The following is a 23,372-nucleotide window of genomic DNA, read 5'->3' as shown; positions in this document are numbered from 1 at the left end:
AATAGAAAAGGAAAGAACAAAATGTCTGGAGTTGAACCAGATATTGATAACATTTTATCTTCTATAGAAAACCCTTGTGAAAATGTGCTTGAAGAAAAATATGTGTTTGGAGATTAACCACATATAATATAAACCTCTCCTCAACGGAAAAACCATATGAAGGGTTTTTTGAAAAAGAAGAATAAGAGGTATATAGAAAGGACGATGAGTATATTATAACACCCCCTACAAGCATACTTCAAAAGGAATCCTTAAATGGGGATTGTAATAATTCAAAATCTTAGGAATTTTTATTTTAGACATTCAAATCTCCTTTAAATAGGAGTTCACCTCTCTTGTAATTTTAACATTGATTTGAGTAATGAAATGTTGTCCAAATATTGAGACACTTTGATAGAAACCTCAACAAGCAGATGACTAAGGACAAAACTGATGTGATCCAAAAACACATGAAGATGACCAAGGATGCTAAACTTAAAGGGTCATCTCAACAAGCAAATAAAGATGCCATCAATAGGAGGAATGGTCTAGGAATGGTCTAACACCAATATTAGTGTTCTTAACATGAAGGCCCAAGCCCAAGTGGGGGGTTCAAGCCCAACCCATGAGCTCAATATCCTTCATGCCTCAAAGGATTACTAGGAGTAAGGCCAAGGCTTTGGGAGATGAGCATCATTGGATGTCTCTTTTTGTAATTTCTTTTGAGTAGTTTTAGTAGAACATAAAAGGAAGGTGTAAATATAAATATAAGGGGTGTTAATGTACAAATATAAGTCACACCTTCCATGTGACATAAAAAAGAAGGTGTAGGTGTAGTTTTAGGAGGTTTCAAAGAAAGAAACAAAGTCACACCTCCCTTGTGACGTGTAATAGGCGTCAAATTCAAATGCTTCTCATTTGAATTTTCCCACTTTAATTTCAGCCCTCTCACACTATAAATAGAGGTGCTATGCTCATGTAAATTCAGATTTGGAATTTTAAGAAAAGTGACTCTACTCAAATTGAGAGAGAATTGTGTGAGACTTGTTCTCCTTCTACTAGTCTTATCTTGTGAGTTTTGGGAGCTCCAAGTGGCGGCATTCATGCACTTATCTTGGATCAATCACCTTCCAAGTGGCGTGTTCTTCCCTTCCATGGTTTCAACAACATAAGTCCTTCTTGCTTTCACTTTCCATTTCCATTTCTGTTCCATAGTTTTCAATTCTATTTGATAGTCGTCTTAGTTCTTCAATTCTGTTCGATAATTGTGTTTGTTCTTCAATTATGTTCGGTTAGTTTGTGTAGTTATCAATTCCAATCGGTTAATGTGTTTTATATTGTGTTTCTTTTCGGTTGAATGTGTTGTTCTTGTTTTTCCTTTCAATTTCCGCATTCAATTCTAGTTTGCTATTCGTTATTTGTTGTGTAAGGAAATGACACTCATGTTCATGAGTTTGGTTCATCATTTGGAAGGCATTGAACTCCATTTACGTTTCCTTAAGCCTCCTTATTTTGTTCTTAAAGTGTCACAAATTAATGAATATCAAAATCAACTCACATAAAAAATAGACACTTTGAAATTAGGTCAGTCATCTCAGCATACGAGACAAGGCCCCACCAAACATTAGAAGGACCTCAGCAGAAGAAGAACTATAGGCCAGAGCATTAGATGTTCTTTCTTTTGGTCTTTTTACAAGACAAGTTTATGTAAATAATTTTGGCCCTTTTTGGGAGTCCAAATAGAAGAATAAGTTAGAGTAGAGTGTACTTAGTAATTTGGGCTTGTGCCAACCCACCTTTCATGACATGCGCACCTAGGTTTAGGGTTTCTTTGACCTACCTTCTAAAATGTTTCTCATAAATGATGCCTCTACCCCTCTAACTATTGCTCCCTAAGATCCTATATAAAGGGTGTCTTGCCTCGTGTATTTTTACACTTGATTTTGAATGTAGAAGAGAAACTCTGTTTGAGTAATTAGTGAGCTTTGTCTCCAAATTTGTTGTTGGGTCTTATCTTGAGAGTGGTGCACCTCAAGTGGCATCTCCTCATGATCAATCCAAGCCAACAAGGAGATGACCAAGGACTCACATGACCATTCACATTATGAGAAGTCATCTCAACTTTTAAATGAAGATCCCACCAAGGATCTAGCAGACCTCACCAGAAGAAGAAATTGGCAAAGACCAGAACATCAAATGTTCTTTCTTTTGGTCTTCTTAAAAATAAAACATGTTAATTTTGAATAGAAAAGTTACTCTGCATAAATTGTGTGAGGTGTTTCTGAGGTTTGATTCCTCTTGGATAGGTCTTACTTATCTTGAGTAGTGTGAGACTCTCAAGTGGCGGTCCATCACTCATCTTGGTGGATACCACACCCCAAGTGGCGTGAACCATTCTCACAATCACTCCATAAGCTCCTCTTCTTCCACTCTTTTCAATTCATTTCCATTTCCACCTTTCATACATGTCTTTGTCGTGAATTCTTGCTCTTGGTTTTTCTTTTGTTATATGCTTATGGTTCAACCATGACAACCATTAATGTTTACCTTATTTCCATTTCCATTCCGCATTGCATCTATCTATCACTTATATTGATTTTTCATCTTTGCCTTTGTGAAGTGAACCTTCACACTTACTTAACCATTTGGTTAAGTTCGTGTCCAGTGGGAATCTTTCTTAGGTATCACCATTAAAATTGTTAAAATTTCAACTATAAGTAAAATGTCACCATAAAATGGAACCATCTAAAAATCAACTCACATCACCTCACCACTCATCTTGGAACCTTCCACCATTTCAAGTGGCCTGATTCCTTGTTCCATCTCCATTAGCTTTCCTTTCTCTTGATCTTTTCCTTTTCTTCATTTGCGCCTTTCCATTATTATATGTACATTGGTGTTCTTTATCTCTTCCTTTTATTTCGGTTTCATTTTGCTTTATTTTATCTTCTATGTTATTTAAATCCGCCATCATCATCATGTTCACCTTATATTGTATTTTCTCTTTTGCTCTCTAGAATTAACCTTCACACTTACTTAACCACTTGGTTAAGTTCGTGTCCAGTGAAAATCTTCTTTAAGCTGATCACCATAATTGCTAATCCAAAACTCATAAACAAAAGAGTAACCCATAAAATGTGTAATTCTAAAATCAACTCACATCACACTTCTTCTTGTAAAAGTGCATTCTAAGTTAGCACATCTTCTTGTGAATAGCCTAGGCACCTCTAGAAGTTGGCCTCATCTCTTCTAGTTCTTCACTTCTACTGTTCATTTTAACATTCCTCACACAATTCATCTTCCAAATCATCTCCAACAATCTGCAACACAATGGAAATACAAAATCAAGCAAGGCTACAAAGTAGAATTGCATCGTAACGTCAAACAATCTAGTCTTCGTGTTCATTATCGAAATTGATAACATATTCAAAGAGAACATTGAATAGAAAAAACCTTGCATAGATAAGACCATAAGATAAGAAAAGAATGTGTCTGGCGAAGTTATAGGTAGACAAAGAACAAATCAGACGAAACTCATAAAAATAACATTAGATGCTAATAGTGTTGGTGAACCTTTTAAAAGATCATATGAACCACTGTGTTAGGGAAGTGACCATATTAACCTTCTTATCATCTGAAAGATATATGACACTGCCATTCAATTATAAATCTTATTTTATATCCTTGAATTACATTTTTCAAATGGAGCTTGCTCTTTGGACTCAATCCGTTGAGCCATTCTACATGTGTTGGGCAGATTGCCTATGTTGGTTCATCCTTGTTTGATTGTTTTTCTACACTTTTGTGCATAAAATTTCTGCATTTCCCTTCCTTTCTTCTTTATCTTCATGTGCAGTTGTAGTTGGAGGTTTTTGGCATATCTCTCATTGTCTTTTGTACAGATTTTACATAATTTAAATTCTTTTTTATCTATAAAAATTACTACAATCAAGCATTTATCACCTTCCAGTTGAGTTAGAACGTAAGGCTTTGTGGGCATTGAAGTGGTTGAATTTTCATAAGAAGGCTTCAAGAGAAAAATGATTCTCACAATTGCAAGAGTTAGAGGAATTGAGGTTGAATGCATATGAATCTTCCAAGATATATAAAGAAATAATTAAACTTTATCATGACAAGAAGATTTTAAAAAGAAATTTTTATGTCAAACAATCGGTGTTACTTTTTAATTCCAAACTACAATTATTCTCAGCAAAATTGAAATCTAAATGGTCTTGAACTTTCAGCATTAAGGAAATTAAACCATATGGATCCATTGAACTGGAAGAACCAACTACAAAGAGAACTTGGATAGTAAATAGACAAATATTGAAGCCTTATGATGCAATGTGTTCTTGTGTTTCGAAGGAGATTATTGGCAGCAGAAGAGTTGAAGGAGAGTTGCACTAAAAATGGAAGAGGAAAGGTTAATGAATAAGAATGTTGTATGGTTCAAGGAAGAGGTTAGGCTAACTTCTTTGGAGTTTCACTAGGCTTTGAGAGCATCTAGCAAAGAGAGATTAGGAGAGAATGTGTTGAAAATTCATTAACATCCAAATCTAAATTTACAATACAAGAACCACTTATTTATAGCCTCACAAAATACTAAATTGTGTCCCTCAGGTTACCTTAACCTTAGTTAAGCTAATTTAACTATGGTGATGGTGAGACCTTGCAAGTGATCGTCCAAGGTTTAGAAAGTGCTCTTGAAACCTTTGCTTCAGTGTAAAGTGAAGGTTTCTAGAGTGCCTAAAGACAAGTCTACTCTAATTTTTACAATTTGAACAAGCTAAGACAAAGATTTATTGTAGATCTTTGAGACTGGTCTTTTTCTCTTAGTTGTGTCTATGATGGGTTGGTAATGGAGGATGGTCCTTCATCACCTTATTTGGGTGATGAGCTAGATCAAGCAACCACCATAATCTGCTTTTATGAGAGTTTAATTAAGAGAATGTCAAACTAATGATACTAAGCAAGCGCTTTTTGGAAGGCAACCTAATTACTTAGTATGTAATTTCGAGTAGAATCTACAAATAAAAGAATAAGTAAGAAGAGAACTTAGCTAATCCAAAGAAGGGTTGCACTTAGCCAATTTCGCTATTGCTGAGCAAACAAAGGCTTATGAAGAAATTCACTGAGCCCCAAGAATTCAAGGAAGCCAAATTATGCAAAAAAAATCTAAAAAAAGAATCAAACCAAGTTCTTCATAATCTCGCTAAGCTTTTCAAAAATAACTTAAGCAAAATTTCACTGCAACATGGAAAATTCCCTTAGCAAAATTTCCCTCGAGCCAAATAAATTGGGGCTTAAAAAAAATATAATTATGTAAAGAATGGTGCCTTCTGGTTAAGATTTGGTGAGCACAAGGCATTTCCCTGAGCGGATTTCCTCACTAAAACTTTAAAGTGCTCTTTGGTCAAAACTCGTTGAGCACAATAACGTTTTATTGAGAAAAATTTCACGGTATATATAAAGTCAAAAAAATTGCATCACTCATTTCTCACTCAGGTTCCCTCTTCCCTTTTACTTCTTTATCGCTTTTCGATTCTCACTGTATTATTGTTCTTCATTTGTAACAATTCATTTACAACAAAGGACTTCAGGTATTACACTGAACCCTTAAATTTCTTTGAACTTCTCACTATAATTAGGGTATGCACTCAACTCTACAACAATAGTGATTCTTGAGGTTTAATATGATGATTGAATGCTTACACTCATGAATATTCATACACATAGAGGGAGATAGACCGTCTAGACAATCTGAACGAAGCAAATTGAATTGTACATAAAAATGCATATGTTCACTTCTTAATGTAGACTTCATATTCTAGTGGTTGTTAGAACAATGTTGATGCATGACCATCTCAATCACCATAATAATCAAGCACAGAAGAGAAGAAGTGTTGATCAAAAGACTCTTTTCTAGAAGATTTTCCTTTTGAAGCCTTGTAAAATTGTATAGTGTCATTAGGATTTTAAATTCAATCTTTAAATTTCTATTTACAATTTTTGGGCCTTGTATTTGGGACATATTTAACCTAGGGTTAAATATCTTGAAACAAAGTACACATGGCATCCACATAGGCGCCACATGGACACTTACATGGTGTCATTCCTATTCTTTTTCCAAAGTTACTCTTCTTATCCTTCATGAAGACTTGGATGCCTAAAGCTTGTCCCATATTCTCCCTTGTTCCACTTGTCAACACATGGATGGAGAGAATTTGATGGCAAGGATTTCGACATGGCAAACCATGAGTGGAGAGTTTTAGAGGTGCCATATTTTTCTCCATGAATGGAGAGTTTTTTAGAGCTTTAATGGTCACTTTGGCTTTATAAATAGGGAGCTCTTCTTATACTTTGTTAAGACATGATTTTGATAATGAATGTCTACCATTTTCGTATTAGAATTTTTCTCAAGTCCCACTTTTCTTTTGCTCTCACTCTCTAAGTGTACAAGCCTTGGAAATTGCAAGAAGGTTGCCCAACCTCATTCCTAGCACCATTCTCCAATTCTCATGCCCAAACCCATTCGTTCTTACCCATTTCTATAAAATTCTTCTACTGCCTTGACTTCTCCAATCATCCAAACCATAAAAAACCAAATAACTTATGGAAGGAGCAAGGAAAACTCCATCAATTGGTAATCAGAGCTTCCATTTTTCTTCAACACAAATCAAAATAAATAAGTTATTTGGTTGTTCTTTGTTTTGTTCTTGTTGATCGAACCATACCCATTGTTGTTTTTCTGTTTTGTTTCAATTTCCACCAATTAATGTTGTTTTTCATTTCTATTTTTTCAACTCATGTGTTTCCATCAATTGTGTTTTAAAATCATAAAAAATTCATAGGTTCTTGGGTTTTCTTCTTGACCGAATGGGTGTCTTGATTTGGATCTTTTGTTCATGTTAATTGCTGAGTTTTTTTTGTGTTGTTCTGATCGATAAATTTGTTGTGGTTTTGTCTTGTCATGTTTCTCCTTTTAATTGTCACAAAATTCTATGATTAGTAATGTATCCAAGGTGTTTGTTCATCTGTTTCTATAAGTTGCACGCCATATGTTTGTGAAAATGTCTAAAAAAAAATACATTTATAAGCTTTTTGGGCATTTTTGGTTTTAGTTTTGAGTCTCATACATTAAAAATTTCCATTGTGTCTAGTAGAGTTGTTCCATTTCTTGGATTCCATAGCCTTCTATCTTGTTGCCAAAATTATGTGTAATTGCTATGGATTGCGATAATTTATTGTGATCAATATACATGTCCAAATCAATTGAAATTTTATATTTGAGCCTTTAAATATGTCATTGATGATGGGTTAAAAAGGCACATCTAAATTCCTAATAGAAAAATTATGATAAATATAAAAAGTCAAGACGTTTAGTGTTGAAAACTGGGTTTGAGCGATAATTGTTTGCTCTCGGTTTTTAATTTTGAAAACATAATCCAGTGATTTATTTGACTTAAAAATTTGAGAGAATTATGCTTAAGGTGTTAGTTGCATCTGGTTAAAATTTCATAGCCAAATTCCATCCAAAACGTTTTCATAATTTTGGGAAGCATCACTACTAGTGGAAAATCTAGTCTGTTTTTGGTTTTAATCTACTATAGTGCGTTTGATAGGTTCCTTTTGTTGTGCCGTCTATTTTCTTGTGCTTTAATTCTTGATTTTAATTTCTTTAATTTCATTTTAGTCATGTTTACATATATTGTGAACTTTTAGTTTAGCCATTTCAAATTAACTTGATTTTATTTCTTGAAATCTTGAAGATGGGTCTGAACATTCTTGGAAGAAAGTTGAGGCAACTTTTAACTGCATTTTTAAGGCTTTCTTATGAATTTTATAGTGCCATCAAAGGAGAATAAGAGACTCAAAAGGAGTTGGTTGAAACTCAAAACACACTAAAGATTGCACCAAAATATGAAGAGTGAAAGATGTGAGTTAGCTATACCACGAAACATTTGAGTATATTTTTTATCATTTCACTTTTTATCTGCCTTGAGAAAAAGACATGTCCCCTCTTATTATGATAAGGAGTTGATGTATAGACTCCAAAATCTCCAACAGAAAAATATGATTGTGAAAGAGTATAGACAGAGAATGGAGTTGTTGATGATGAGGGTGGGTATTAGGAAAGAACCTTGGATACCTATGACTGTGATCAATGTCAAAGAGAAAACATTTTTCTAACCCGCTGTCAAGTTTTGAGAAAAACTTGTTCTTTAATTGTTGATGGTGGATCATGTTGTAATTGTTGTATTTCCATGAGGGTAGAGAAGTTAACCTTAACTACTACTCCACATTCCAATCCTTATAAACTTGATTGGATCATAATGGATGGAGGAATAGTAGTCAAGGATCAAGTGATTGTGCAAATTTCTATAGGAAGGTATGTTGAAATTGTGGTTTGTGATGTTGTTCCTATGGAAGTTGGTCACATTATACTTGGTAGACCCTAGAAGTTTGACCATAGAACTATCCATGAGGGTCACACCAACAAAATAACTTTATTCCATGATCAAAGCTGGTTTGTTTCGAGTCCTTTCCTCAGTAGGTAAGGGAGGATGATATTAAGTTAAGAGAGAAAAATGAAAAAGAAAAGAAAGAAGGTAGAGTTGTGAAGAAGGAAGAGAAGAAGGTAAAATATTCTAAACCTTTGTGTATGCTTAGGTATTCTTCTTTTGGATCAGGTGATAAATTTTCTTTCCATAAAAAATTCAAGAGGTACAGCAAAATGAGTTGCAAATTATTGTTCAACACAGTTGTTTGATACTTATATTTGTTGTATTTTGCAAGGTAGTACATGAACCTGGAGGGGAGTAGAAAGAACTTTAAAGAATAAGGTGGCATCCTTGGATCATAAGGCTAGGATTTAAAGACAGATCATTCTTTTGTAGAGGGAGGGACTGATGGAGGACTATCTTAGCCACCAAAATAATTAGGCTCAAAAGAGAATAAGTGTTGATCATAAGACTCTTTTCTAGAAGATTTTCCTTCTAAAGCCTTGTATATAAATTTAGTCTTTTAATTTCTATATTGGATTTTTGGCCCTTGTATTTGGGCCATTAAATAGCTTGAAAGGAAGTACATATGGCATCCACATAGGCGCCACATGGACACCTACATGGCGTCTTTCCCTTCCTTTTTCCAAAGTGACTACTGTAAAGACTTAGCCACCTAAAGCTTGTCCACTTTTCTCCCTTGTGCCACTTTTGAACACATAGATGAAGAGCATTTGAAGGAATGGATTAACACATGGTGATAAGTGCCACATTTCAGTAATATTTCATATTAAAATATAGACACTTATGGGTATTAAATGCTAACATAAGTATAAAATAACCCCTAATTTATAAAACTATACCTTTTTACATATTTTGTGATTTCAATTTAAATAAGAACGATTTCTTCCCAAATTTGTGTTAATTTCAAGATTTTAGGGAATAATGGAGATGATTGGGCACAAGGAGAATATATAAAGCTAAAAAGGGAAAGTTGGAATGCACCAACACTCACCAAAGTTGCCCCAAACTCGCCAAAAGCCAAGACGTCACCAATAGATCTCGCTCAAGCGAGCTCAATCTCGCTTGGGTGAGTTTGCTCCAGTAATGTGAGTATAAGCCCAAGTGACCCATTAGTGCCCAAGCGAGAAGTCACTTAAGCCCAAGCAAATTAAATTAAATAGGAGGTTGGAGGCACAACCCTAGGCATCAGTGATTGAGAGGAAAATACCATTGAGTGAATTGTAATACAATTGTGAGAATAGAAGGTGTTAGAAAACCCTAAAGGAGGTAGTCGTCAAGGAGAAACATCTGAAATCTTCTTTTCTTGATCTCCCTGTTTGTAACAACCATCATGTGTGACTAATTCTACCCTTTGGGATTGGGAGTAATCTGTTCAAACTCTTATGTACTAAGGTGATATCTAAACATAATATTTTGTTCTTGATTGATGATTGGTATTATTGTTTTGTTTGTAATGCTTGGTTTTCCATGATCTTGAAACTTAGATGTGACTGGAAAGTACTTCTAAGGTTCTGACTCAAACGATAATGCTTAACATATTTGAATGCTAGGAATATATTTGAAATGTTAATTGTTATCGAAGTCTAATTGTAATTATAAGTAGTTTTTATAAATATGAGAGGAATCAATATTTAGGAAGTATATTAATAATTTTATATGTGAGGAATGAATATAAATTACTTTTATATGGGCATCAATATCAATCAAAGGACACAATATTGTCATGCTAATAAAAATACAAAAGAGTGAGAAAGATGAACCTCAATCCCTATTTTTCCATTTGAAGCATCAAACTCTTTGACTTGTTTTCTTATTAATCATTGTCATCATAACAACTCTCAACAAACATTTATTATTCTATTTTATATTTAGTGAATCTTTTACTTGATTATTCAATTGTTCCTTGTTGGTTCGATATCCGTCCTTAGGGACAAATTATTACTTCTGACAACGCGGTGCACTTGCCGTAGAAAAGTCATCACATGGCAAACTTGAATAGAGAATATTAGAGGTGTCACATTTCTCTCCATTAATGGAAAGTTTTTTACAACTCTAATGGTTACATTGACTCTTAAATAGAGAGCTCTTCTTGTACTTTTGTAAGACTTTATTTGCTAACAAATTTATGCTAGTTTGGTATTATAATTTCTCCAAAGTCTCACTTTTCTTTTGTTCTCACTCTCTATGTGTAGAAGCCTTAGAAATTGCTAGAAAGTTTGCCTAACCTCTGATGTGATTCCAATAGCCACATAGAACAAGATTCTTGACACTTTGAGGAATCACCTTGAGCTGGAAAATGTAGAGGCACTTTCTTAGAAGTTGGATCATAGTTCTAAGATCAAGAACTCACCAAAACAAGTACCAAATCCCAAACTCATTTGGATGAACCAAATATTGTCAAATTGAATCAACAAAGGAGAAGGAAAAGAACAAACCGAACAGAATTGAACTTCAAAACAAAAGAACCGAACAGAATTTAAAAACTAAACAGAAAATAGGTGCTGGAAAATTAAAGGAACCGAAACAAAAACAACTCAAAACTCAAGGCAATAAGAACAAATTGAAGAAGAAGAAAGGAAGGAGAAGAGAATGCTCATGAAGATGGAGGAATGGTTGGATGATCACGCCACTAGAAGAATGGATGCTCCTAGATGAGTGTGGAAGCCGCCACTTGAGGAAACCATGGTCCTTCAAGATAAGACTAGAGAAGAAGCTCAAAGCTCTCCAAATGCTCACTCCAATTTTGAGTATAGTTTCTTTAGATAAAATTCAAATCTGAATTTTACAAAGGAAGCACCTCTATTTATAGCCTAAGGTGCTGAAAAATAGGTGGGAAATTTCAAATAAACTCATTTGAAATTCCCACCAAAAACAAGTCACATGGGAGGTGTGACCTTTTTCTACTATGACACCTCCCAAAAACTACACCTACACCTATCTACTAATACACCCCCCTAAAGGTCCTATTTAAAACCTAAAAGATGCTATAACAAAAGAGGTTTCTAAGGTTTCCCTCTAAGCACCTTCAACTAAAGACACTACAAAAAGAGAAAATAAATGTCCTCTTGCTCCCAAGGCTTTGAACATGCTTCTTGTAATCCTTTGAGGTGGACTTTGACCTCCATGGGCATCCTCCATTTGTGCCTCCACCTCTTCTTGAGCTTGATGAGTGGCCTCCATGTTCTCTTGGGCTTGATCTCCATAGTTGTCCCACACTCTAGGATTCCCCGAAATAAAGCATCTCAATAGTTGTCCCAAAGTTCTATTTACCACCTCGGTTTGACCATCGGTTTGTGGGTGGCAAGTGGTAGAAAATAAAAGCTTAGTTCCAAGCTTGCCCCACAAGGTCTTCCAAAAGTGACTCAAGAACTTAGGATCTCTATCGGACACTATAGACCTAGGAATCCCATGCAAGCGAACCACTTCTTGGAAGAAGAGGTTTGCAATGTGGCATGCATCATCCACTTTGTGGCAAGGAATAAAGTGAGCCATTTTTGAAAAACGATCCACTACCACAAAAATGGAGTCCTTTCCCTTTGATGTCTTGGGTAAGCCTAAGATGAAATCCATAGATATATCTACCCAAGGCATTGAAGGGATAGGAAGAGGAGTATAAAGACCATGGGGATGCATTTTAGATTTAGCTTTGCGGCAAGCTATGCATTTATCACACAAACTATGAACATGTTTATGCATATGAGGCCAAAAGAAATGTTCATGCAACACATCCAAAGTTTTAGCAACCCCAAAATGTCCCATTAAGCCCCCCTCATGAGCTTCTCTAACAAGAGATAATCTAATAGAGCATTGGGGAACACAAAGACGTTTTCCTTTAAAAAGAAAGCCATCTTGAATAAAAAAATCTTTGTGTCCTCCCTTAAGACACTCTTGATAGAGGAGAGAAAAATCAAGGTCATCATGATAAAGTTCCTTAATGTGATCAAAACCAAGATATTGAAAGGTTAAAAGATTTAGCAAGGTGTATCTTCTAGAAAGAGCATCCGCCACAATATTTATTTTGCCTTGCTTGTGTTTGATCACATAAGGAAATTGCTCAATGAATTCCACCCACTTAGCATGCCTCTTGTTAAGTTTGTTTTGGCTTTTCAAATATTTAAGAGATTCATGATCACTATGTATCACAAACTCTTTGGGAAAAAGATAGTGTTGCCAAGTAAACAAAGCCCTAACAAGTGCATATAATTCCTTATCATAGGTGGAATAGTTGAGATGACTTCCCTTCAATTTCTCACTAAAATAGGCTATGGGGTGGCCCTCTTGAAGGAGAACAGCCCCAATACCTATGCTTGAAGCATCACACTCAATCTCAAATGTCTTAGTGAAATTAGGAAGGGCCAAGATGGGAGCATTAGTCAATTTTTCTTTCAAAGTATCAAAAGCATTTTGTTGTGCTTCTCCCCAATGAAAGACCACATCCTTTTTCACTATGTCATTGAGTGGTGCGGCAATGGTACCAAAGTTTGGGACAAATCTTCTATAGAAAGAAGCAAGCCCATGAAAACTTCGGACCTCATTCAAAGATTTCGGTGTAGGCCACTTTTGAATGGCCACCACCTTGGTTTTGTCCACATGGACCCCTTTACAACTCACAACAAACCCTAGGAATTCTATATGATCAAGAGCAAACATACATTTAGCAAGGTTAGCATACAAATGTTCCTTCCTAAGGGTTTCCAAAACTTGCCTAACATGCAACCTATGGTCATTCAAAGATAAGCTATAAATGAGAATGTCATCAAAGTAAACCACAACAAACTTACCAATGAAAGGTCTAAGAACATGATGCATGAGGCGCATGAAGGTACTTGGTGCATTAGTTAAACCAAAAGGCATAACTAACCACTCATATAAACCAAAGTTGGTCTTAAAAGCCGTCTTCCATTCATCACCCGGTTTGATACGGATTTGATTGTAGCCGCTTTTAAGATCAATCTTTGAAAAGATTTTTGAACCATGTAATTCATCCAACAAATCATCTAATCTAGGTATGGGATGCCTATACTTAATGGTTATGTTATTTATGGCCCTACAATCCGAACACATTCGCCATGTGCCATCCTTTTTTGGCACTAAGATGATAGGCATAGCACAAGGACTCATGCTATCTTGCACCCACCCTTTTTCAATCAAAGCCTCAACTTGTTGGCGAATTTCCTTGGTTTCACTTGGATTGGTCCTATATGCGGGACGATTTGGTAAAGAAGAGCCCGGTATCAAATCAATTTGGTGCTCAATCCCTCTCAAAGGTGGAAGGCCATTTGGAGGATCTTGAAACACATCTTTGAACTCTTCTACCAAATTTTCCAAGCAATGAGGACTATCAACAAGTGTTTCTATGCTAAGAGTTCTAGGGATGGCTAAAAAAAGAGGATGATGAGCCACTATTTCCCTTTCAATGTCACGCCTAGACACAAGGAGTGTAGGCTTAGAACTCTTATCTTTTTTATCTTTTTTATCTTTTTCACTCTCCCTCTTTTTCTTCATGATAACTTGGTCCTCATGGACTTCTCTTGGAGAGAGAGATTTTAAAGTAACCTTGTGACCATGGAATTCAAAAGATAATTTGTTGGTAAAGCCATCATGTAAAACTTTTCTATCAAATTGCCAAGGCCTTCCCAAAAGAACATGAGTGGCTTCCATGGGCACAACATCACATAATACCTCATCTTTGTATTTTCCAATGGAGAAATGGATGAGGACTTGTTTATTAACAATTATTTCTCCTACTTCACTAAGCCATTGTAATTTGTAGGGCTTTGTATGAGAGATAGTAGGCAATCCAAGCTTATCTACTACTCTTGTACTAGCCACATTTGCACAACTACCCCCATCCACTATCAAGGAACAAATGTTGTTTTGAATAAGACATCTTGTATGGAAAATATTTTCCCTTTGACTTTCATCAAAAGGTTGTGAAACTTGTCCAAGAAGTCTTCTCACAACTAACAAGTCCCCTTCAAGTGGACATTCACTCTCTTCCTCACTAGATGCATGAGAATGCAATGAATGCTTTGAAGAATCCGAATCATGCTCACTAACTACAATGCCCTCATGTATGTACATACTTCGTTTTGAAGGACAATTTGCAGCAATATGACCATAACCCATACATTTAAAGCATTTAGTGTTAGATGTTCTAGTGGGAGACTTAGGTCTAGATGTTGATGGCTTAGATTCCTTGGGTTTGAAAGAAGAATCTTTGGAAGGATGTTTTGAAAAAGAAGTTTTGTTTCTCCAAGACTTGGAGTAGTATCCATTATTGGAAGCATTTTTAAAAGAGTTTTTCTTAGCAAGTTGGGCTTCCACCTTCATTGCAAGATGAACTAAAGAGCCCAATGATGAATACTCTTGTAACTCAACAATGTCTTGGATATCCTTCCTAAGACCACTCACAAACCTAGCAACCATGGCTTCTTCACTTTCTTCTAATTCAATTTTAAGCACAAGCGTCTCAAGCTCCTTATAATATTCATCCACATTTAGCGTGCCTTGTTGAAACCGTTGGAGTCTCAACATGAGGTCTTTCCTAAAATGTGGGGGCACAAACCTAGCGTGCATATGATCCTTTAAAGAGTTCCAAGAGTCCACGGGAGGACCCTTGTGATAGATAATGTCCTTTACAATCCCATGCCACCATTTCATGGCATAATCACTAAACTCTAGGGTGGCTAGCTTGAGCTTATGCTCATCTTGGATCTCATGGATCTCAAAAATTTGTTCACACTTAGCCTCCCAATCTAAATACACATTTGGATCACTAGAACCATTAAAACAAGGTAGTTTGACCGAAGGAAGCTTGGACTTTGCATCATGGTAGAAGCCATTGCCGTAGTGAATTCTTTCCCCTTGGTGATGATGTCTTTGTCCATGGACTTGGGGTGGAGGTCTCCTTCTCCTATGCTCATCTTCACGGCCAACATCATTTGAAGAAGCTCTTGAAGATGGTCTATGAGAATGATGTCCATCATGGATAGAAGGAGATGGTCTAGTTTGTTTGACCTCCATCTTTTGCAATTTCTCTTCCAACCTTCTAATTGTTCTTTGAGCTTCATGTAATTCACCAAGAATTGAAGCTTTGGAAGGAGAATTCTGCTTGGAGGATGCATCACTTGAAGATCCAGCCATTTGTAATTAAAAAACAGCAAACACACAAAACAGCAAACAAGTTAAAAATTAGCAAAAACAGTGAGCTTTCCAATTGAAACTGCCGAAGTGAATTTAAGGCTGAAAAGATATCACTCTCAAAGAAATAATGTTCTTGCACCAATCTGATCTTGAGGCCTTGGAATCCTCAAATGAAATATGTCAAAGCAAGCACACCAATCTTAAGAGCAAACCACCACAAAACCAATGAAACAATAAAGACAAACAAGAAAAGGTATAAGCAAGGAAAGGTAATTGCAAAAGGAAAACTATGTGTAAGACAAACTCAAAGAGTAAGAATGAAAGACAATCAAGAAAATAAAGAACTCAATGAGAAAAGTAGGCACACAAAAGAATACCTAAGGAAAAGCACTAGAGTAGATGAAGAAAACAAAAAAAATTTAGCTACTGGAAATTTTTTTTTAATGCAAACTGTGTTTGATATTCACTGATTTAACTGGAACGTTGTAGAGCGAACTGGATTATGAAATTTATACCACAGAAACTTCAAGATGTTAACTCAAAAATGGCACTGGAATCAATTAAAAACAGTAAGCCAATTGAGAGAAATAAATTTTTTAAAATCACTGCCAGATTACCGTATTTTTTTCGGCAGGAATGTACACTTTTTTTATTTTATTTATCATTTTTTGTGTACTTCATATTTTTGAATGATTCTTTTTTCTATTCTTTTCTAACACTTTCAATATCTCAAATCCAGAATTTCAGAATTTTACAGTACGTAAATCAATTGCAATAAGGAAAAACAGTAAGCACTTTTTCAGAAACAGAGGAATCCTAATAGGAATAAAAAAACAGGATGATGAACTAGCAAAGACATAATAGAAAATGATGTATTGGAACTTGTATAGGTCTAGAATACAAGTATGAACTCAATGCTAAAAAGAAAATGCTCAAAGGATCAACATCAATTCAGAAAAATATATGACACCAAAGCAAGAAACAATCAAAACAATAAAAGTACTACTAGAAGTAATGACATATATGGAATAACATGACTAAGACAAAACTTAACAAGATTCAAAAATTAAAAGACACAACACAAATTGTAACAAGTGGAAGGAAGCTTAAGGTAAACTCTAGGAAGGATAATGCCATTCCAAAAGAGCAACCATACTCATAAGAATTATGAGTGCCATAAACCTTTCCACAAACACTTGGAGCAAAAGAAAAACAGCAAGAATACTCAATTAAAATTCTAAAACAGAAACTTAAATTGCAAGAAATTAAAAAGAGCTCTTGAAATAAAGTGCACACAACTCAACAATTAAACAAGAATGAACCTAAGACTCATGATACCACATGATGTGATTCCAATAGCCACATAGAACAAGATTCTTGACACTTTGAGGAATCACCTTGAGCTGGAAAATGTAGAGGCACTTTCTTAGAAGTTGGATCATAGTTCTAAGATCAAGAACTCACCAAAACAAGTACCAAATCCCAAACTCATTTGGATGAACCAAATATTGTCAAATTGAATCAACAAAGGAGAAGGAAAAGAACAAACCGAACAGAATTGAACTTCAAAACAAAAGAACCGAACAGAATTTAAAAACTAAACAGAAAATAGGTGCTGGAAAATTAAAGGAACCGAAACAAAAACAACTCAAAACTCAAGGCAATAAGAACAAATTGAAGAAGAAGAAAGGAAGGAGAAGAGAATGCTCATGAAGATGGAGGAATGGTTGGATGATCACGCCACTAGAAGAATGGATGCTCCTAGATGAGTGTGGAAGCCGCCACTTGAGGAAACCATGGTCCTTCAAGATAAGACTAGAGAAGAAGCTCAAAGCTCTCCAAATGCTCACTCCAATTTTGAGTATAGTTTCTTTAGATAAAATTCAAATCTGAATTTTACAAAGGAAGCACCTCTATTTATAGCCTAAGGTGCTGAAAAATAGGTGGGAAATTTCAAATAAACTCATTTGAAATTCCCACCAAAAACAAGTCACATGGGAGGTGTGACCTTTTTCTACTATGACACCTCCCAAAAACTACACCTACACCTATCTACTAATACACCCCCCTAAAGGTCCTATTTAAAACCTAAAAGATGCTATAACAAAAGAGGTTTCTAAGGTTTCCCTCTAAGCACCTTCAACTAAAGACACTACAAAAAGAGAAAATAAATGTCCTCTTGCTCCCAAGGCTTTGAACATGCTTCTTGTAATCCTTTGAGGTGGACTTTGACCTCCATGGGCATCCTCCATTTGTGCCTCCACCTCTTCTTGAGCTTGATGAGTGGCCTCCATGTTCTCTTGGGCTTGATCTCCATCAACCTCTTTCCTAGCACCATTCTCCAATTCTCATGCCCAAACCCATTCATTCTTATCCATTTCTATTCAATTCTTCCACTGCCATGACTTCTTCAATCATCCAAAACAAACGAATTTATGGAAGGAGCATGGAAAACTCCATCAAATGTTGTCACATACATTTATATGTGCATATATATAATTTGATTCAGGTAGTGCAAAAATGAGGCGTCAAAGAAAAGCCACACATACCATCCCTCAATTTAAAAAGTGAAAATGAATAGCATCATCATCTAGGACTGAATAATCTTTAGAGCATACGCCTAGGAGTGGATCTGGCATTTAGTCTACTCAGGTGGATAGGTTGCACAAAACTAGATTTTTTTTATAAGAAATAAGCAATAGATGTTTGTTGAATTAGAAACCAAAACTATTTTACTTGAGAGAATGGTAGAACTAATTCCTAGAGAATATGAGGAATTCACTAGGGAAATTGTTCTTGGGTGACAAGGATGAGAATCCAATATGATAAAAAGGCCATAAATAGTATCTCCAGACTGGATTAAGTTTGACAGAGGAAGAGTCTAAAGATTTTATGAAAATCAAGAAAGACTTATCCCTGGAAAGGGTTGTTGAACCAAGTGGTGTTCAATGTTTTGAAGAATCCAAATCCTTTGAAGGATGTTGAAGCCTCTGCTTTGCTTGATGTTGCTGTGCTGGTTTAAAGCTTTGTTCCGGGGTAGTTTATATGTTGTAATCCACCCTTTGATTAAATCTCAAGCAATTAGCATCTCAATCTTTATGAAAGTAAAATGTTTTTCAAACTAAGTTGAAACAACCGATTGTTTTGTCGAAACAACCGATTGTTTATACTTAGGTGTTTTGAGAAAGATTGAAAACTGTTTTTGAATGGTTGAAACTGTTAAGTACCAAAACAACCGATTGATTCGAGGAAACAACCGATTGTTTGTTTTGGAATCATAACAGAAAAACTGTTTTGTGTTTGACTGAGCTTTAAATGCTTTAACTGTATACGCTCCAGTCATTAAGTGCTTTGAACAATCTTTTAATGCAATTTAAGAGTTTGTTAAGATTTGATAACAGACTACATCTTTGAATATATTAAGAAAAACAGATTTGAGAATTAAGAATCTTTTTGACAAAGTTTTTCTAAAGTGTTTTTCAAAGAGTTGAGATTGCTAAGAGTTTGTGATTGATCATGGTGCTGGAATAGGATTCTACTTGTATTGATTTCATATATTCATCTGTAACAAGTGTAATCTTTGTACTCTGTTGAACAATTTGTTTCTGTGTTTGCTGAGATTGGCTGTGTGTTCTTGAGGTGTTCAAGATCAGCAATCTTAGTGTTGGTCAAGGAGAGTGTGTTTCTTGAGGTGTTCAAGGTCATTCTCTTGGTTGTTGTGTAAGTGATCAAGGTGTGGTTGCTTAGTGGATATCCTCAGGGTTTCTGAGAAGACTGGATGTAGCTCTGGTTTGGAGTGAACCAGTATAAAAAACTGTGTACAATCTCTCTATCTCTAACTCTTTAAATTCAGTTTATTTGTTGTTTGCTGGTATAAACAACCGATTGTTTTTCTGGAACTACAGTTTTTGCTTGCTGTTTTGGCTAACTGAATTGCTGAATCAATTGGTTTCTAAGATAAATTCATTCTAGTTTTTGAAAAGTTTGCGAAAACCCTTTTAAACTATTCACCCCCCCCCCCTCTAGTTTAAAGCCATCTTTTCTAACAAGGGTAGTTGAACAATTATGCATAACTGAAAAAACTTTTGGACTGGGAAGAATTGGAAGACCCCAAAAGATCATGAGACAAAGTATGAAGACTTTAACTTAAATATGGGGTACATTCCTCCTTGCCAACATAATCTCTAGCACACATTTCTTTAATGCTAATTTTGACAAAGCACAATTACTCCACTACATAATGAGGCAAATAGTGGTAGATGTGGCAGAACTCATTTTAGATGAACTTCACAAATTTGTGCTATAAAAAATTATTGTGATGGAGGACCATCTTCACTTCTTAAGCCATCATATACTTAGCGAAGAGCATAAGACCCGTACATGGGCCAGAGTGTCAATTGTTATTCCTTCTAGTATTTTTAATAGAAGATTAAAATGTAATAAATTGGGTTCCCCTTATCCTAATTAGAAGAAATAAGCTAGCTTAAGGGCTCTAGAAAACCTAGTTTCTAGAAGATATGCATGTGTCGCCTATCCTTCCCTATATGCCTCATTTTTTTACATAGATTGTAAAAGCTCCTCCATATGTGCGGCATAGTGATGCTAGACCTAGTTTCTAGAATGATCCTTGCATGTGTTGCCTTCTCTTTCACTCTTGCTCTCTAAGGCACTCATATCTATAAATAGAATGTCTTGCCTCTTGTAATGACATTGAATTTTGATTAGAGAAACTCTGTCAGAGTGATTTCTTGAATGCTTTTTCCAATTCTCTTTGAGTCTTATCTTGAGCAGAGATTGCTTGAAGTGGTGACTCCTCCCTCACTCATCTTGGAGCTCCCTCCCCCAAGTGGCGTGATTCACCCCCACTTCTCCACCTCCCCACTTTTCCATTCCGCTATTATTCTTCTTTTCTTTGGATATTTCTATTATTTGTGTTCCGCCATTTATCTTTTCCTTACCTTGTTATTATTTTCGTGTTAATCATTATCATCATAGCAATTGTGTTTTTCTTTATCTTTTTTTAAGAGAACCTTCACACTTACTTAACCACTTTGTTAAGTTTGTTTCTAGTGACAATCTTCACTGAGTCTCACCATATCTTGTTAAATTAAAAATCATAATCTAAGTAAAATCATTTAAATTGTGCAATTTTAAAATCAACTCACATCACCTACTACATCTTCAGAGCTTATAAACAAGTGGCTCATGCATTGTAAATTCATATTTGGATGTTAATGATTTGTGTTTATGAATTTTCAGCACATTCTCTCCCAATCTCTCTTTGCTACATGCTCTTAAAGCCTAGTGAAACCCCAAGGAATTTGGCCTAACATCTTCCTTATCCTTATGTTAGATTTAATGACCTAAACAAGAGGGGGGGAATTGTTTGTCAAAAGATTTTCGTAAAGGTTGGATAAGAATGAAGTTTTAACAACAATCATAGAAAGAGTAATCAAGGAAGCCAATCAAACAAAGTAATTGAAATTGTATGCAGAAAATCAATCGGTTGAAACTTTGTTTTAACTGGTAGTTTATGGCAGCGGAAATAACAAAATCAAATCAAACAGTTGATAATGAGTGAGAGAGAGATAGAGATTACACCATCAATTTATACCGGTTCACTCAACCTCTAAGCTACATCCAGTCCCCAGAACAGCCACTGGTTTTCCACTAGCAATCAATCACAGATTACACACACTCAAAGCCACAGAGAGGTGATCTTGATAACCCGAGAACACTCACCCTGTTTGCCTTTCACACAACCTCAGTCAGAACACCCTATGACCTTACAAGTTTACAAATTTTACAAGTATAGAAAAGTAAAAATTACAAGAATAAAAAAGGAACAGATTACACCTGGTATTTTAGGAATCACGGAGCTTCTAAGATCAGTTCTTGAACCAATGCACAGCCTTTAGGCAATCTTGCAAAAATTTGAATCAAATCTCTTCTCAAAAACGTTTTCAATCTCACTTTCTGTGTTTTTTTTAATACAAAGAGAAATCATATTTATAGCTATTAAATCTAGCCGTTTTAGGCAGTTATCATGAGCCAAATCAGTTTTAATTCAACTGAAAACATATTTAACAGGCTTTTGAGAAGCTGTTAATCAATGTGACAATCAACCGGTTGAAATGTCTTTTTAACCGGTTGAATTGGTTTTGACAGTTAGTCAACCAAGTCAAAAACAGTTTTGAAAACCTTCAAATAAGTTAAGTGTAAAACAACTGATTATATCGTGAATTCAACCGGTTGTTTTTCTCTTTGCCTAGAAAAAGATTTTTCTCTTTTTAAACAGATTGATTCAGCTTGTGCATAGGATTAAGAATGATCTTTACAAGAATTCTAAACACTAGAACTAAGCTTCAATCAAAGTTGCAAACCATCAACCCTTCATCACATATTTGGTTCATCAAAGCTTTCATGTTCTACAATCTCCCTCTATTTGATGAAGACAAATCCTTGGGATGGTTTTTGGAATGTTTTGTTTAGAATCTTGCTTAACCTGCATTCACAAGAAAAAATAGAAATACAGGATAATCTATTCCAGTTTAATCAGGCACCACAAACTAGTTTCCACTAGGTGATTTTCAAAAGGAACATAAACCAAATCAATGTGAGAAACCAGTCAAACATGCATAGGTGCACCATCAGAAAAACAATAAGTTATTTCGCAGGAATAAACGATTAAAATATGTATCAGAGTTTATAACAAGTTAAAAACCAGTTAAAGCGATGTTCAAAGTAAAACAAATGCAAACATATGCAAATATAGGAACATTACAACCCAAAGCTCATTTCTCCCCCTATTTGTGCTCACAAATAGAATAAAAGAAGGATTAAAAAAATAGCATAAATTCAAGATAAGGCTTGTAGATTAATTATACCCAATTCACTTCTCAATGAATAAAACTTGTCTTTGGATAAGGGTTTTGTGAAGATGTCTGCAAGTTTTTCTTTAGTGGCAACAAATTGAATCTCATAGTCACCATTACTGACATGATCACGAATGAAGTGATGTCGAACCTCAATATGTTAGGTTCTGGAGTGTTGAACTTGATTTTTTGTGAGATTTATTGCACTTGTGTTGTCAGAGAATAAAGGAAATTTGTTGACTTTCAACCCAAAGTCCTCCATCTGTTGCTTAATCCATAAGATCTGTGCACAACAGCTCCTTGTAGCTATATACTCAGCTTCAGCAGTTGACAAGGCTACACAAGCTAGCTTTTTGCTGTGCCATGATATAAGGCTTGAACCAAGTAGATGGCATGTCCCACTTGTGCTCTTTCTATCCCATTTACATCTTGCAAAATCAGAATCAGAGTATCCTACCAAATGAATAGGAGACTGTGAAGGATACCATAAACCCACGAATGTTGTTCATTTAACATATTTTAGAATTCTCTTGGCAACTTTAAGATGAGATTCCCTTGGACTGGATTGGAACCTTGCACAAAGGCAAACAACAAACATAATATCTGGTCTACTTGCAGTAAGATATAGTAAGAAACCAATCAACCCCCTGTATTTAGTTTGGTCCACTGCTGTTCTAGCTTCATTAGCACTTAAGTAACAGTTTGTAGACATAGGTGTTGTTGCAGTTTTACAGCTCTCCATATCAAACTTTTTGAGAAAGTCATTACAGTACTTGGATTGACACAAGAAGATGCCTTCTTTGGATTGCTTGATCTGTAGCCCAAGAAAGAAGGAAAGCTCCCCCAT

The 23,372-nt window shown here is 35.4% G+C and overlaps 1 protein-coding gene across 1 annotated transcript; it reads right to left on the bottom strand.

Annotated features, from left to right (window-relative positions):
- Positions 1 to 22,150: 22,150 nt before the first annotated feature.
- On the bottom strand, positions 22,151 to 23,372 carry LOC137807896 (uncharacterized mitochondrial protein AtMg00810-like). The gene is made up of 3 exons (XM_068608744.1): positions 23,138 to 23,372; positions 22,733 to 22,978; positions 22,151 to 22,155 (listed from the first exon to the last, which is right to left on the bottom strand). Exons 1-3 carry the CDS (start codon positions 23,370 to 23,372, stop codon positions 22,151 to 22,153), a joined length of 486 nt encoding a protein of 161 aa, XP_068464845.1.

Source organism: Phaseolus vulgaris, chromosome 11 (assembly GCF_000499845.2).
Source record: "Phaseolus vulgaris cultivar G19833 chromosome 11, P. vulgaris v2.0, whole genome shotgun sequence".
Classification (NCBI taxonomy): Eukaryota; Viridiplantae; Streptophyta; class Magnoliopsida; order Fabales; family Fabaceae; genus Phaseolus; species Phaseolus vulgaris.
Note: the sequence above shows the minus strand (reverse complement) of the source record. Positions and strands in the feature narration are given on the sequence as shown.